This window comes from Merops nubicus, unplaced genomic scaffold (assembly GCF_000691845.1).
Source record: "Merops nubicus isolate BGI_N331 unplaced genomic scaffold, ASM69184v1 scaffold11332, whole genome shotgun sequence".
Taxonomy (NCBI): Eukaryota; Metazoa; Chordata; class Aves; order Coraciiformes; family Meropidae; genus Merops; species Merops nubicus.
Window position 1 is genome coordinate 1 of NW_008591581.1, and position 16,472 is coordinate 16,472.

Genomic DNA, 16,472 nt, shown 5'->3' on the forward strand with positions numbered 1-16,472 from the left:
TTGCTTTGAAAGTGATATCACTATATGCAAATTAATCCACAGCAAAATGGAATACAAAGGCAAAATAGAAGAAGCTATTGAAATTTTTAAAAAATCAAATTAATTGAAGAGAAACAATTTTTATTATCTCCTATTTATCATTGTGAAGAGCTGAACTAATTAAATGCTGAAGAGGTTCCCCTCTTGCAAAAGATTAATGTTTCCCACACTTGCAAAGTCAATCATAATATTGAGCACGGCTACCAGTGCTTTTATGACCACCAAGAAGCTCCAAGTGATTCTGTAGTTCAAGAGTGTCACTGTGGCAAGGAGAATCAGGCCAAGTCCTGTAAAACAGGAGGCAGGCTCAGATTGGTCTTCCTACATTTAGGCATTTCCAGATGTTTCTTAGAAGATCTTGCAGTGACATCTGAAGGCCGTATAGTAGAAAACCAGGGATCTGAAAATTGGCTTGGAACTGTTCCCATGCCCATTTCTCACTTCCCCTCTCTATAAACATATTTTTCTTATGAGTTGAGGGACCTATACAAAATGTTTTTTGGAAGGCAGAAGTTATAACCCTAGTTAGTTAATGGGACAATATGCCAGTGCTAGGAAATGGGGAGAGAGGAGAATAAGATTAACTGCAGGGTTCCATCTTGGAAGAGCATTCAGGAAACCAAGAGATGACTAGCAATTTGTGTACTGCTTCTGGAAGCACGCAGGCTAGGAGCAGTTGCTGTGGGCACCATCTATTTCATGTGCTTTTTGATGGAACATCCACAATTGCATAATCCATAGGGAGTTTCCTGCCCACAGGTACTTGTTGTTTGACAGATCTGTCATACTTCTCAGAAATCAAGATGCAAAATCCATCACTCAGGGACATGGTATATGTGTATCAGATACTCTCTGGGGGACGAAGAGTCCATTAAACAGCAAGTCCCTAAACTCATCCATATGAAGAGTTCATATCTGTGACAGATAGAATATGGAGAGTACCCCTCGTCTAACAGGTGATCTGACTCTGATGTGCTACTAACACACTATAAATATGCATTTTATTTCACCCTTTCAGAGATGTGTGTGGGTGAGCCAAGAGGGGTAGGAACTGCTTATGCAGAACATCAGTGAGAACAGCAGGATTATGTTGCATGAGGGGGTCATATCTCAGGGAAGCGATGGCAGTCCCAACATTGACAGTTTGAGGCAAGCATATCATTGTGTGCATGCTACAGAGCTGAAGATGTGACCTTCACAAAGAGCCTTGTGACAGATTTCTGTAAACTTGGCTATACAGTAGAGGAAGAGTGAAGTAGTCATATGTACAACACCTGTCAAACCTGTAAGGCGTGAGAACACAGCAGAATTATTATTCCTTAAGGGAGGTAGCTAAGGTGTGGAAATCAATAACATAAGGATAATTGATTAGGTGAAATGATGGAGAATATTCTGTTAGGATCATTTTCTCTGTTCTTTGCTTGCTATGAAAAATGTGAGGCTTCTTTCTCACCTACTTCAGCCTGTTGAAGAAAAATGCCAGGCATTCTAGTATACCTTCTCCTTTTCTCATGATGGCTCCATTGGTGGATTCTTAATGAGTGTGACTCCTTAGACTGTGAAGACTGTTTGCAAAGATGCGAGATCTGTATTGAGACTGGATTTAGAATTAAACAAGAGGTCAAGTACTGAGTTTGTGGTTTGGTAGAACTCTCATTCAAGTTGGAGGGTCCTGAAAACTAAGGAAAATTTTGCAAAAATACAAGCATTTTTGGTTGTGGCTTAAGTTTTTGCTTTAGATTATAACCAAATGAAAAGCATGTAGAGCTTAGTCTAGATCAAAATTAAACTTTCATCTGACTTGAGAGGTTTTTTGGATTTATGTTCTGGCCTACTTAACTGTGCTTGTACTCTGCTCTAGCTCATTTCTGTCACCTCTTTTTAAGCACTACATGTGGTGCTGCTTTGTTTCAGCAATACTGAGCTGTCTGCTGGTGCTTTCAATCTTTGAGGCTGCACTGACTGTTATGCAGCAAACCTGCACCACATGCTGGCACGGTGTAGGCACACCTCTCTGAGAACCCAGCAGATGCTCTTCTGGCAGCAGTCAGACCTGACCCTGCACACTGTCACTCCTTGGCTGTCTCTGGGTCTGCAATGAATGGTGGCAGGACTGAAAAGAGCAGAGCTGATTAGGGCCCTGGGCAATCTCGTGCCCATACCCCGTTGAGATCTACTCTTGTGGAGTGTCAATAAGTATTTTACTGAACTTACTGAGGGAGGAGCACTGGTCGAATTTAGGCTTGGGATACTGATAAACTTTCCTGAGCTTTGCTGAAAAGGCACCTCCATGTGCACTGTCCAGACACTACTATCCTCAAACTGATGGGACAAAGGTAAAATCTATGTTAGTAAACTTCCTTGAAATTGCTATGCAGCCTGATATGTTTCTTTTAACAGGAAAAAAACCATTAAAAAGTGATTTTTAAAAGTGTGCAATGTAGAAATACATTACTTAGGTTGTGTCTGTGTTTGTGGGTACCCTCTTTTACACTGCAGCTTCTGGGTCCCACAGTCTAGCCATAATACTGAAGTGATGCCTGAAAAGATTTTATAGTTACTTAGCTCACCTTCATTTCTTACTCCTGTTGACCATGGTCCTTTTATCACCCTTCAACTCATCTGTTGCATTTCCTTTGCTCCACCAGAGTGTTCAGAAAATAAATCAATTAAATTTCTCTGTCTCCTCTCAAGTCATATTTCAAGACTCAATCTTTACTCTTGGGGAGGTCAGTATTTTAGTTCTCCAAGATAAGGGCTCTGGCTATCAGAGAACCCCCTACCACCCCTCACCTCTACAGGACTTGTTCGAGTAGGTGTAATCCACTGTCCTGTGAATGAATCTGTACTTTGTAATGGAAACCTCTGAGGGTGTGCTGGCCCGGGTCGGAAAGCCCAAAGGATGCAGCACGTCCCTTTGCATCTGTAACAGCTCATTTCTGAAAGCAGTGGTCATGCTTGCTTGCTGTTACTCTTCAGGTGGTGAACTTGCCTCTGTAGCACAAGTTGAAAGCTTGTCCATGAAGAGGGAAGAGTTTTCTCAAGCTGTTTGGAGACTGTAGAAAAAAGTTTCACTCTTTCTTCTGAAGATGCTGCAGTGTCACCACTCTCCACTCTGAGTACCAGCAGCACATCTTCAGTCTACCTTCTGTGTTTCAAAAAGAGAACGCTGCAAATTTACTCTCCCTACCTGACATAACCCAGACCTGATCCTACAAAGCTCAGTATCTTTGGAGGCACCTAACCTCCTGCTTGAGCAGAATGCAGCAGAGAAAAGGACCCACTCATGAGAGAAGCAATTTGTGCCTGACAAAGTGCTCAGAAGCTGCAGTGATGCAACAGGCTCAAAATGCTAGAGGCTCGTGAATGTCCTGCTGTTGCTTTGTCTTGGGACACTGTGTTATACTGAGATGTTACACTAGATGGTGCATTCGACAAATTATTTGAAGAGATTGATCTCCCCATGCCAAAGGCTTCTGGTACAAGTCTGACCGTATTGAGCCCATTTGCTGTGTACACAGAGTACATCCTTTCCATAACTTTTCTCAAAGTTGACCCTTCTGAGCAAGAGTTGAATGCAACCACAGCTGCCAAGGCAGCATTTTGAGACTTTGGCATTTATGCCTGTATGTTTGAGGGATTTTTTTACCCATCACAGATCTTTAACTAATTCACAAGTCACTTAGATATAAGAAAACCATAATGGCATATTCAGTTTGAGGGATGCTGAGGTTGGATAGAGGAAAGGTCTATTTAAAAATATCTGATATTCCTTATTAACCTGCATTTCCCATATCCCATCAATCTAGGTGAATGAAATGTAACTGAAGAAAGGCACATTGATTTATTTACTGGAGAATAAATATTGATTTACCCACCCCATGGCCAGATATCTTTGCCATAGGGCAGTGCTTCTAAGGAGGAGTGGTGGCTTCCTTTCCCCTCCCCAGAAGGGAGGATGAGCCTGCAGGACAGAGAGGCTCCTGTGTCCAGGGGATTAGTTCTTGTCCTTCCTTTTGGGTCTGTGGAAGCCTTTCTGCATTCAGGATTTGGGGCTAGGGAGTAAGCAGCACAGCAAGTAGCACACACGTCGCTGGGAAGGAAGTGTTGCTACCTTCACCGAGGAGATCAGAAGAGCCATCTGGGTTGGAGGTGTGGGCTGTGGATGTGGTCTGGGAGCTGCTGTTTGCAGACCCGGCTTGTAACAATGCTAAAGCATGTCCTGCCCCTTTGTGAATCTTTTTTTTGGGACACATATTATGGCAGAAATCACTAGGTGGTGCTGTTACACATAAATCTTACCGTTTTTCTTGGTGTCCACACGTTTTCAGTCTTGGGAGAAATGGTTCTTGTTAGGATTGGATTTATGATAGCTCTTTGAAAAGCTGCTGAAACAGAAGTAGCAGGCAGCAGTAGCTAGCTGGAAGGGAGCGTAGCTTCTTCAGATTCCCATTATCTGCTCTTGGGCTGAGATTTCTGGAGGAAGAGGCTGACTGCACACTGGTAGCACCCGTCCACTTCCTAGGAAACGTGCATGTGCTCAAATCCAGCATCCTTCTCCACTGAAAACTCAGCTTTGAGAGCCCTGGATTTCTGTTTCCTCTGGAATGACAGCAGTGTGCCAAGGCACAGCACTCACTCAGTTTACATGAAGAAATTCAGATTAATTTCAGAGAAAGGGAAATCTTAGTAAGAAAAGCTAGCTTCTAGGGTCCTAAGTGGATAAGTAGAATAATGTTAGAAGAATCAGGAATTTCCTGAAGGTGAATGCTTTAGAAAAAGCTGTCTCAGGTTATAATTTATTTTCTACATTTTTTTTTTCTAATCTAGAGAGACTTTTAAGCATTTTAGGTCTCAAATTTATTTTCTGATTGGTTTGGAACATATTTTTTTTTTTTTTGTATTATTTAAAATAAATACACTGACTATTTCCATTTGTTAAAAATTGTTATACTTTATATGGAAACACAAAAATACAAGTAGGTTGTACTTATCTAGGTATATTTTATATATTGTACAAAAGTACACAGACCACATTCTTTTATTCTCACATCAGTAGTAACTTTAGGAGATTATTGAGAAATCATGCAATGAAACTCATAATTAACAGAAAGCAGAAACCCAGTCTGTCGTTCTCTTAGCAACTAGTCTCTAGCAAAACATCTACAGTTGTTTGTTTGTTTTTTACTATTTACATACCACTGTTTTCCTTGGTTTTCTGGTTTAGGCCTTCATCCTTCAGATGTTAACTACTTACTGCATATATAACAATTTTGATAGTAGGGCCTTAGACCTTGCCTACCAGGAAGAAATTATACAGAATTAACTATACTGATTTAGAAATTGATTTAGTTAATTCAGTGCAATTCTCCTGAGCACTTTATATCACTTCAGTTTAAGTCATGAGTCAGTGATTAACAAATCAATTCTGTTGGCAGAGAGTGAGAAAGATTAAACTGGATCTTCACCCCTTCTATCTCAGTATTTATTAGGCTAAGGCCTCTTCAGGGCTTGTTGCTGTTCTCTTTAATTTTCTCTGCCTAATGGACCTGATCCAGCTCCTGATGGCATGACCTCCAGCTGGGAGCTGGAGATGGCAATATCTTTATTAAAAACCTAGAGAAGCTTAGAATGACAAATAGCACAAACCTGCCTCTTCACTGTGTATAGAGTTCTCAGTTTGTGGCTCATGTATTGCAGAAATTGGCTCTGCTCTGAAAAATGCAATATTCTACATTCAGGGCAGGAAAATTCATCCTCTAAGGACTCTAAAGTAACAATCTCTATTAACATGACACTAAGGGTACCACCATGCAAAGGGTCATAATCTAATCTTGTTTGCCCAGCAATTGCAAATAAGTAATATCTTATATATATATATATATATTGAGATGGGATGAAAATCTTTTTTGTCAGTCTCCACAGATTTTGTGCATTCAGATTGGATAGACTTGTGACTCAATTTATTCCTGGTTTTGTAGTAACTTAACCAGAAACTAGACTGATGTTTCACACCCAAATCAGAAAGCACAACTTTTCAAAATGCATTTCAAAAAATACTTGCTTTTTTCTTGTTTTCCTTTTCTACCTTTCTTCATACTTCTACAGACTACTACTAATAAATAAGAAGGATATCTGAGAATATGCTGAACAAGAATATTTCCACTTACTGAAAATTTTGCTTACTGTTTCCAAAGCTTCTTATTCCTGGCTGTAGAGAGTAGCAGTGTAGCAGGAGTTGAACTCTGGGAGCGTTTGCCTATTCCAGAAAAGAGTAACTCACTTGCTTAAAACCTGAGATTTTGGTTTAGTGAAAAGTCATTTTCCTTTTTCTGAGCTGGAAGTTAATAAAGTCATAAACTCTGTAACCAGCAAGGTCTTGGCATGGTCTTACCATTCACCTACAGCTTCTGGAAGTCTTGATACTGTAAGTAGTAGTGTCCCCTGCCATTTCCATCTCTATTGCAAATGTGATTTCTTGTTTGTTTTACAGATTTATGATGGAACTTACATCTTTGCCTAAATTCCTTTGGACAAGTGACAACAAACTTCTGCATCACCATTTTCCAGACACATTGGCCACTGTTCATACCACACAAGACATTCCCGAAGAAGTTGTTTTTGGACCCTGCATGCTCCAGAACACCCTGCTGGACACTGTAGCTTTTATTGCTCTGAAGTGTTCTGATAGACGGAACATCCACTATGTGTTTAAGGTAGGCAAAAGCAGCATTTAGTGTTAGTCACACCAAAAAGGATTACACCATACCTGAGAAGGTAGTTTTGCCAAGGGGTAGGTCTTTGTTTTCTTCAGCACAACTAACAGCTCCTTTAAAGGGGAGAAGAAGCCAGTGCTTTCTGATTTATGAGCTGTAGACTGGAGGGGTCTCAGTGAAACTCTTTTCTTTGCAAGAGGAAAACAAGGTCCCACTTCTACGCTGATGACTGATGACCCACTTCTGTACTGACTGGGAATCTGAGGAAAGAGGGACAAATAGTTTAGAAACTTCATTCTCGCATTTTGTCCTTACAAAGGAGATGTATGAGGAGATGTGATATCCCTGTGAGAGCAGAGAGTGAAGACTGGCATTGCACTGATTCATGCAGGTGGTACATTCACAGCACCTATTGATAGATCTGAGCAAGCATTAACCCACTTTGCTCAGTTATCCATAAAAGTAAATTCAAAATGGCAATGATCTCAGCACAGAACTGTATGTCAGGAAACTAGCCCACATAATACTCAAGCAGCCACAACTTATTGCTACTAGTACATGAACCTCCTAATGTTGCCTTAGATATATATGTGTGCATTAGAGCTGCACTTTTCAATCACTGTAGAGAAGCCAAAGAGGTATCTCTGTGAAAAAAAAACAAAAAAAGGAACTGTCATATAGGGAAGGTCAGAAAGATGAGGAAGGACTGTGATGGATTGTTAATTCTCCAGCTCTGGTTTCCAATTTTTTTTATTCCCTAGCCATTGTTTATCATAACATTTTCATTGGACAATTCATATTTCTCATACTGTCCTCTGACATTGGCTTTCTGTGTCTTGGAGTGCATCTCAGCCATCATTGGGCTAGATAAACATAGAGAGGTAGTATTTTACAATGCGAGGCAAGCAAATTTCCCACATGCTATGGCATAGATGGAGCTGGGAGATATCCAGGTTCTCCTAAGATTTCTGTGCTATGGAGGCACCTACAGGAAAGATGGGATGAGACTCTTTGTCAGGAAGTGTAGTGATAGGATGAGAGGTAGCAGCTTCATACTGAAAGAGGGTAGATTTAGATTAGATATAAGGAAGAAATTCTTTACTGTGAGGATGATGAGACACTGGAACTGGTTGCCCAGAGAAGTTGTGGATGCCCCTTCCCTGAAAGTGTTCAAGGCCAGGTTGGAGGGGCTTTGAGCAACACGAGCTAGTGGAAAGTGTTCGGGTCCATGACAGGCAGGTTGGAACTAGATGACCTTTAAGGTCCCTTCCAACCCAAATCATTCTGTGGTTCTGTGATTCTAATATGGAAGGTGCAGAAGTTGGGAGATATCTGTTTGACACTTTTGTTTTAAATGAATTAAGAAAGACAAGAGGCGTGGGGGTTTTCCTGACTGTTTATCTGGCACAAGTTCCCTTGATTGGTCAGTCTTGTTAGTACACCAGAAGAACTACAAGCCCTTTTGAGAAAAGTCTCTCCTGAAATGAGGCTTTGTTTATGGAATATTTCTGTATTTTGCCTGGGAGTTTTGGGTTGACTGTAGACTGAAGAAAGAGCGTCAAAGGGTTTCTACCTCAGAGGAGCACTCCAGAAGGATGGCTCTAGTGTTTTGCTACATTTGAGCTAAGTAATTGTTATACAGCTGTGAAATTGGATGCCTGAGTTGGCTCAGATCTCTGTCTTTTGGCAGCAAATACATCAAATTCTATGCAAGTAGCTGTTTCAGGTGCAATTAGTAGCCTCATACCCTTGTAACTACTTATAATTGAAGGTAAATCTTCCAGAACTGAGGAACTATTGTTAAGCTCCTAACTCTGCATGTAGACAATTAACAATTCAATCATGATACTATGTTTCTATCATGGCACTGAGGTATGAAACATGAAATAGGTTTTGATAAGCTGGCTAAGGTACAAACAGAACACATACCAGAATAATTTGCCAAGGTGGATTCTTCACAGCTGAGATTCACGTTCATTGTAGTTCAGCAGCCCTCCTGCAAGATTTTGGAGAATATTATTTCTAACAATGGTTTTCTCAACTTGGGCTTTTATGTTTAATTCAGAAAGGAGCTCTATGGTATTTTTTTTTTCCCCATCCTCTTGGAGACATTTATGCTCCTTGGGCCAATTTGTACTCTTGGGCAAAGAAAATGCCTTGGCAACTGTTGGCACAGGTAGTTCTTTCCAGCCAGTTGTTTACTGCAGAAAGCAAACCAGCCCCTTACAAAGCTGTCTGTCCCACTGAGCTACTCTGCCCCTTACAGCTTCTTCTGGGTTCTAAGGAAGAATCATATTCTATCCCTTCTTCTCCAGCCTCTATCAAGGAAGCCACATCACCTCCATAGCCTAGCTGTGATTGACTCTGTTGGGCTGTGACCTCTACCTCATATATGGGTGCAAAAGACTCATCCGAGGGATTGTTATCTCCAGAAGAGGGTGAACTTGCACGGTTTGTAGTGCCTCTAAACACATGGAAAAACTGAAGTTGGTGCATCCTTCTAGTTGACAACACCCAGATCTTATGTTCTGTCCTTTACTCCTCCACACCTTCTTTAAGCTCTCTCATCTTTCCATGGTGTCCTGGTTCCTGGAGCAACTGCGTTCCCTTTGACTTTGCTTATAGCACCAGGTGGATGCTCAGTATTTCTGAAACACAAACTAATAAATGACAGCATCTGTCGTAGCTATTAGTTACAACCATTCTGGGCAGGTAGGTGTGGCTGTGTTGCTGTCAGACTTTGTACTTCTCAATCATTGTTTGTTACCATGGTGTTTAGAGGGCCAGTTACAGGGCATGATAATTTATTTTCTCCTTTATACTATTTAACTCTTAATAGTCCCTGAATGTTTCCTTCTTGTATTCAAGTTACTAATGTGGTCACGCTTTTCATGGTAGGTAATAAACAGAGGGAGTTAAAACCAGAGAAAGAAATAGCCAAAACACTGTTTCTGATATCAAATACCAATGAATGGCTGCCCTGCAATTAGTGGAAAACAAAGAGCTATACATTGCTTGGGGTAAAATTTAGATCATACTTGTCATTCAACATTTTTCATTTCCAAGCTCCTTCCTTCCTAAACAATTACTAAGTGCTTCAAATATTAGTTGAGGCTTTTTATGCATGTAAATGTTGCCCTTGATCACTCTATGTTTCAGCCTTCAAGCTACAAAAAAGCCTTCCACGTCTTTCAAATACGGCAGAGGACATAGATCTGCTGTGGTAAATATCAAGGAAAAACCTATGAAGAAATAAATCATTCCCTATTCAGAGCAAATGCAATAAAGTAACTAAGATGGGAGCCACATGCTGAATGAGGAAGACTAAGCTAAATGTTTTATAGTTATATTATTTCCACAGCATAGGCAACCTGTGACTAAATGACTTTTAAGTCTTCTGAAGAAAGCGGTATATGTAACAGGACTATGTTGTAATATACACAGCAAAGGGAAATTTAATTTGAGCAGCACACTTAAAAAAAAAAAAATTAACTTCTGAGTGCCTGACCTTGCAACCTAAGCAGTATTTTTTTAACTTAATCTGTTTGGTATTTCTGAATGCACACATACTGAAAATAAATCAACCCCTCATAACTCTCAAAAATAATTTAATGAAAAATATTCATATAAAAACTGACAAGTTTTTATCTGTTTAGATATCCTGAAATTAATTTAACTGATTTATCAAAGGCAGGAATAGGAATATATAATTTTCGTTATGAACAAGGAAAGATATCATGTAAGTGGTTTTCGGTTGTATTTACTAGAATCTGATTTTTATGTAATCTAGCCAAACAGTTGTATAAGCAGGATGTTCTCTCCTTGGAGTGTGGAAGCACATCAGAGATTATTACACCTCCTGATCCATATCCTCTTACACCAGTGAAGAACTCCACATGCATTACTGCTAGCGTGCGTGTTCATTTCTGGGCTCACGCTGCACTGATCCAGGGGTCTGTGCATCTCACACCCCCAGACCACAGCACTTACACCTCTTCTGACTCATATCACATTTTCCCATGGGATTTAGACCCCCACTTACAGAGAAGCATACCTTCTGTACCTGTGTGATCCACATCTGGCAATCCCATGGGAAAACCTGCATCCAACAAGGGACATCAGCTTTGCCATGAATGGGCTAGGGTTTGACCAACGTGGCAGCCCTGGCATTGCCATGAGAGGTTACATGTGAGCACCAGTGCCTCTTTCTTCCTTCATGCAGCTGTATTCCCAGAGCTCTCCGCACTCACATTGGTGAAGCCTTCTCCCTATGATTTTGTCAAATTGATTGCACTGGCATACAAATTGGGCCCACAACTGCAGCACAATGGCTCTGTGTGAGGCAGAAAAAAGGCTTTGTTCTTGAATTTAATGGAATTCTATTCTGACTATCAAGACTTTAAACTTTCCTTTTTTTTGTCCTTTCTCACAGGTAGATGTTACCTCTGTGCACAGTCCCACGGGACTGCCTTGGATGAGACTTGTACAAGCAGCTGCCAATAGCAAGGAGCAGAATTTGGAAGCTTACTTAGAAAACAGTCAGTTATATTATCGCTCTACCAGGAAAATCAACAAAAATGAGGAGCTGCTTGTCTGGTATGATGAGGAGCTTTCTAACCTCTTGGGTTTCAATGAAATAAAAGCTCAGAGTCCTCAAAATGGTAAGTACCAAATTCCTGACTGCAGGGGTCACTGAGGAATGAAGTGAATCTGCAGCTTCTTTAGTATGTGGTGATCTTGTAATACAAGAAATAAAACCTGTCTAAATCCTTAGCCAGTCACCTAAAAGAAAAGACCCTCTACTTTGGGGGTTGAGCTGGACGCACAGAGCAAGAACAAATTTGCAGTTCTCAATGCTATTTTCATTGCTACTTTCCAGTGGAGGGTGATGCACTACCAATTAGTGCCAAATTTTTTGAGCTATGTAATGGAAGTTTATCCACAAACCTTGGAACCCTAAAAGGCTAAAATAGCAACTGTAAATATGCCTGTTTTAGCTCACTTAGGGAGCAGGTGAGGGTTCCTGTTCAACTTTAGTCTTGTAAATGAGCAGGGTTATAAAAATCCAAGCAGTACTGCATGCAGCATAATCTGCTTGCTTAGAATGGGACAGTGGTAATGAGGGAAAGGGAATGATTTTGATTCTGGTACATTGCTAAAAGTTTATCACTCTGAAAGAAATGGGCTTGGCAATTGTTGAAAAAATAAAAATTTAGACAACAGCAACCAAGAAAATAACTGCCAGGTCAATGCCAAGGTTGATGCCAGCTGTCATTTTCTCCAAACTTTGATGTAGTTAGACTGGAACAAAACTCTTGTACATTCCCTTTGGTTGATAAAAACACAATTGGTATAGGTTAGTTATATAGTAGGGACTCAGAGACGGTTCATGTTCTAGCCTTGCCATCCTGGGAACTCCACAAGCCACAGTCAGGAGGATCCCTCCAATATCCAGAAGCCTCACACAACACATTCACTACACAAACAAACCTCTCAAACTCACTATAACCACTCAGCTTTTATAGAGGTGGCTTCTTGCCCCGCCTCCAAGTTAATGTGGAAGGTGGGGGCACCTGGTGGAGATCTCCCCATCACTTCCCACCCAAGGCTGGCCAGACCCTGGGTGAAAACCAATCAGGAGGGTCTTTCTTGCCTGGTTGTGGACATCATCCATGTGCTAACCCGCATTCAGGGCAGAGGGTTTAAACCCCAGCACTTCACCATCACTAGCATTCTTTCACTTTAGATATTATTTTCTGTGCCACAGGAACAGTCTGTGTATACACCTTAGTGCCTTACGGCGTATAGGAGTTTGCCAAATGAGCATTAAGTAAGGGCTTCAGGCATTATTGCCATATGATTTGTGAAAGGTATTAAACTTACAGAGTACTCTATGCAGAAAATAGAGGCTCATGCCAAAATCCAAGTCTAAAACACATTATGACTGGTGTATATCGAATTTAACATTCAGCCTATATTAAAGCCAGTGATTTCCTGAGGAAATGTAGGCCCAAATCTGGGTTCAGACTTCAAATTGTCATAAAGTCTGTATGGTTTTATCTAGACCATTGTACTGGCCAATTTACATCATAAAAACTTGTCTTGAGAGACTGAATGAAAGCATTTCTGCAAGTAGTGTATGGAGGGAAAAATGAGTAAACCATTTTCCACAGCAGCAAGGGGCCTAATTCTGCACTGGCATTAGCTTTACCTTGTGTTATCTTGCACGACACAAGAAATGTTTCTGGTTTTTTGTTTCTGTCAATTACAGGGTCAGGATGTTCATCCGTCCATGATTCTGCACTTGCAAAACTCATCATCTGTTGTCTGTTTCTGCAGAGTTGAGATGCCAAGAATGCAAACGATTCTTTAAATGTGAGCATTCCTATCTCTCCCACGTCCGCTTCCTATGTGTCCCGGAGAAGAGCACCCTGATATGGAGAAACTTCCAGAACCCTAAGACTGAAAAGAGCAACTTAGCTGAGCAGACCACAAATTTCCACAGCCTGGCAAGGGATCTAGAAGTCAAAATGGCAGCTTGTAAAGGTGATGTCCATGGTCTCAGAGGAGAAAAGAGAGCAAAATCTGAAGAGGCTGAGAACAACAGGAGCAGGAAAGCAGTGTTGTTAGAGAAAACCAATAATCTAAGTGAAGAACATAACTGTGGGGGCAAGGAAGAGGCTGGGGGAGAGCATGCATTAGCTGGTTCTTTCTGGAAGGTTAGTTCAGGTAGGCAGTCAGCTAGGAAGGATGCTTTAGAGCAAAAGCAGAGTGCTTTCACTGAGGTCAGCAGGATAAAGGAGAAGCTGAGGAATGAGAGACCAAAGGAGCCAGAACAGGATGATGGCATTGTCCCACTTGGTAAAGAGCAGGTATCAAAGGAGATGTTGCTGAACTCCACCGGTAGTGCATTCTCCTTTGTGTGGCCCACTAGAGCCCGGGGAGAACAGAAGAGTGCTTTCAGCAAACCCAGTAAGTGTCTAACAGAAAGAGCTGCAATAAATTCTTCTCATCCCGTGAGTGAGTCACCAAAGAGCCTGGGGGAGCTGTCTGGCTTCATTGCCACCACAGACATCATGTGCTGCAGCACTCTTCTCAATTCCAAGTTCTTTGTCAGTGATTTGTGTAATGCTCAGATGCTGCAGACAAGCATCACTCAGAGCAATGTTTTCCCATATACCTCAGAACCGTGGCCCAAACAAGCAGGAGGACAGTTACAAAACACAACCACCACGTCTTCCTCCTCTTCCTCTTCCTTGACTCTTCTTCCCCCTACCTTCACACCCTTTGGAGTGGCTGCCCAGAACTGGTGTGCCAAATGCAACCTGTCCTTTCGCATGACATCTGATTTAGTCTTCCACATGCGGTCACATCACAAAAAAGAATACTCCTCAACTGAATCTCAGTGCAAGAGGAGACGAGAGGAGAAGCTAACATGTCCCATTTGCCATGAGTACTTCCGAGAACGCCACCATTTATCTCGGCACATGACTTCTCATAATTAGAGCTGTGCAGACAGATCTCACCAAGGGACTGGGCAGGTTGGGTAAAGAAGGGGCACATCATTCATATGTATCCATTTCTTTCTGAGTTTACATTTACATTTCTTACAGGAAATCACTGTTTACAATGATTTATGAGAGATGTTTTGCAAAAAAATATAAAATGTTTACAAGAGTCTGAGTGCATTGTAAGTTTTGAAAAATCAACCTAGCCCTTGTCAATCTATTTTTGAGGAAATAAACTAGTAAAACGAATGCACATGCAGTATTAATTTGCTAAGAGTTGGGGGGAAAAAAATATACTGTTTTGCAAACAGTTTTCTTTGCTTGTATTTGATTTGCTCTTGTCTGTGCAGTACAATGTAAATACAAAGTAACAACCACCTCACTGAATGAGGAATCTCTAAGCAATAAAAAAATCAGAGCTTATATACTAAAAGAAAAATAGTCCATCAATACTTTTTCTAGTGGTATTGATGGACTTCTACTCCTTTATGTTAGCTGAATCAGCTCTCTTACCAGATTTGTGAGTCTGAGTAAAAAGCTTGTATCTAACCATCTCATTTGCTTTGAAATGGACTTGAAGTTAAAACTCTATCTGAAATATGTGATTATCAACAGCTGACTGATAGACTGTCAAAAGTGATGTGACTTGTAAATCAGTATATCTGAATTCTGTTCTAGGCTCTGCCACTTTTGAAAAACCTTTTACAAAGATCAGATCAACCTGGATCTGTATCAAAATGTGACCTGTTGTCAGCATTATTGTGTAGACAGGGAATACAAATACGTCTGCCCTGATGTATGCTTGCAAGATCTGTGTGTCTTTAGTAGATGTGCATTTCTGTTTGGGGTAGAGTTTGGCCTGTGGATTAATACTGAAGGAAGCAATTAGGTCATTTGAGTTACTATCAGCTACTGATAGAGAGAATCTGCACACTTTAATTGTCCTTGATGGGCTCTGTTCTGCTAACAGCTAGAAGAGGAATGCCCTTCACAAAATGACAGACATACATGAATCGCATTGCATTAGACCAGCTTGTCTATCCTTTAGTTTCTACATGCCCCAGTTCCAGCTTTTTTGAAAGCAAGTGCCAAATTCTCTCTATTGCCTGTCTGTATGAGACATTTTTCTCTTGCTTACTTTGGTTTGAGCTCTGCTTAGTCTCAGAAGCAGGTGAGTGCATACTGCTCTAGGTGTGGGGAGGTAAGCAACAATACTATCTATTGTTACTCATCTGATTAGCCTTTCATTACTTTTAAAATCCATCATGGGGCTTGCTCTTGAATAGCTTATGACAACATATTTTTCAAGCAAGCATTTATCTCTCTCATATGGTATTTTTTTTCAGGTTGCTGATGGTTTTGTGGCCTGTCTCTGAGCCTCATCTGCTATTATTCACTTTCAGACAGAGAACGATCAGAGATCACTAGTTTCCCAGCTAAGGCTGAAGGACATTGCAATAGGCTCCTTATTATTTTCTGCCATACTGATGATACAGTCCAGTGTTTGTCTGCTGCACACTGGACAGAAGTTTTCTTTGAGTTCCTATGACGATGCCTAGGCTGACACATCTGAGTGATAAAAGACAGTCTGAGAGTCTTAGTCTGTCACTTGAGATCAACATATTACCCTCATTGCCATCTCTTGGGAGATTCTGTAAGTCAGGAGACCATATTCTTCCCAATATATTGGTGTTGAACATTAAGACATGGCTGTTTCCTATTAACATAAACATTTGACTCATTGGAGGCCATCCACTGGCAGTGTGCCCCAGGTTTGTTTTCCCAACATAAAGTGATTGAACTGTTACATTATGTCTCTGAGTTAAGAAGACATAAAATGAGACTGAAGGTCTGTTGGATTGTAACACAGCTTTCCAAGGTCAGTGGTGGAAGCACTTTCACTAGAGTCATTAAAAGCCATAATGAACAAAAGCTTTGAAACACGGAGCATGGGGAACAACCTTGCATTGAGTAGGGGATGATGTGGTTTCCTTCTAATCTTTCCATCTCTATTTTGTGTCCAATAACAGTTACGATGTAAGGAATATATTTATGGCAAGGTTTAATGGGCCAAATTTCACTCCATCTCATTTTATCTGGGTGCCAGCCAGTTTACTGTGAAGTTAGTGTCCATAAAGTGTAATGAAGGACTCCATGGTCTAACTGCATTCATATGTGGGTAGGGTTATAGTTCCCACTAGTAGTTTCG

General features: G+C 40.9%; 1 protein-coding gene across 1 annotated transcript; it reads left to right on the top strand.

Moving 5' to 3' along the window:
- Positions 1-6,536: 6,536 nt before the first annotated feature.
- On the top strand, positions 6,537-14,428 carry ZNF488 (zinc finger protein 488). The gene is made up of 3 exons (XM_008950313.1): positions 6,537-6,755; positions 11,188-11,416; positions 13,095-14,428. Exons 1-3 carry the CDS (start codon positions 6,537-6,539, stop codon positions 14,258-14,260), a joined length of 1,614 nt encoding a protein of 537 aa, XP_008948561.1. The 3' UTR covers positions 14,261-14,428.
- The last annotated feature ends 2,044 nt before the right edge of the window (positions 14,429-16,472 follow it).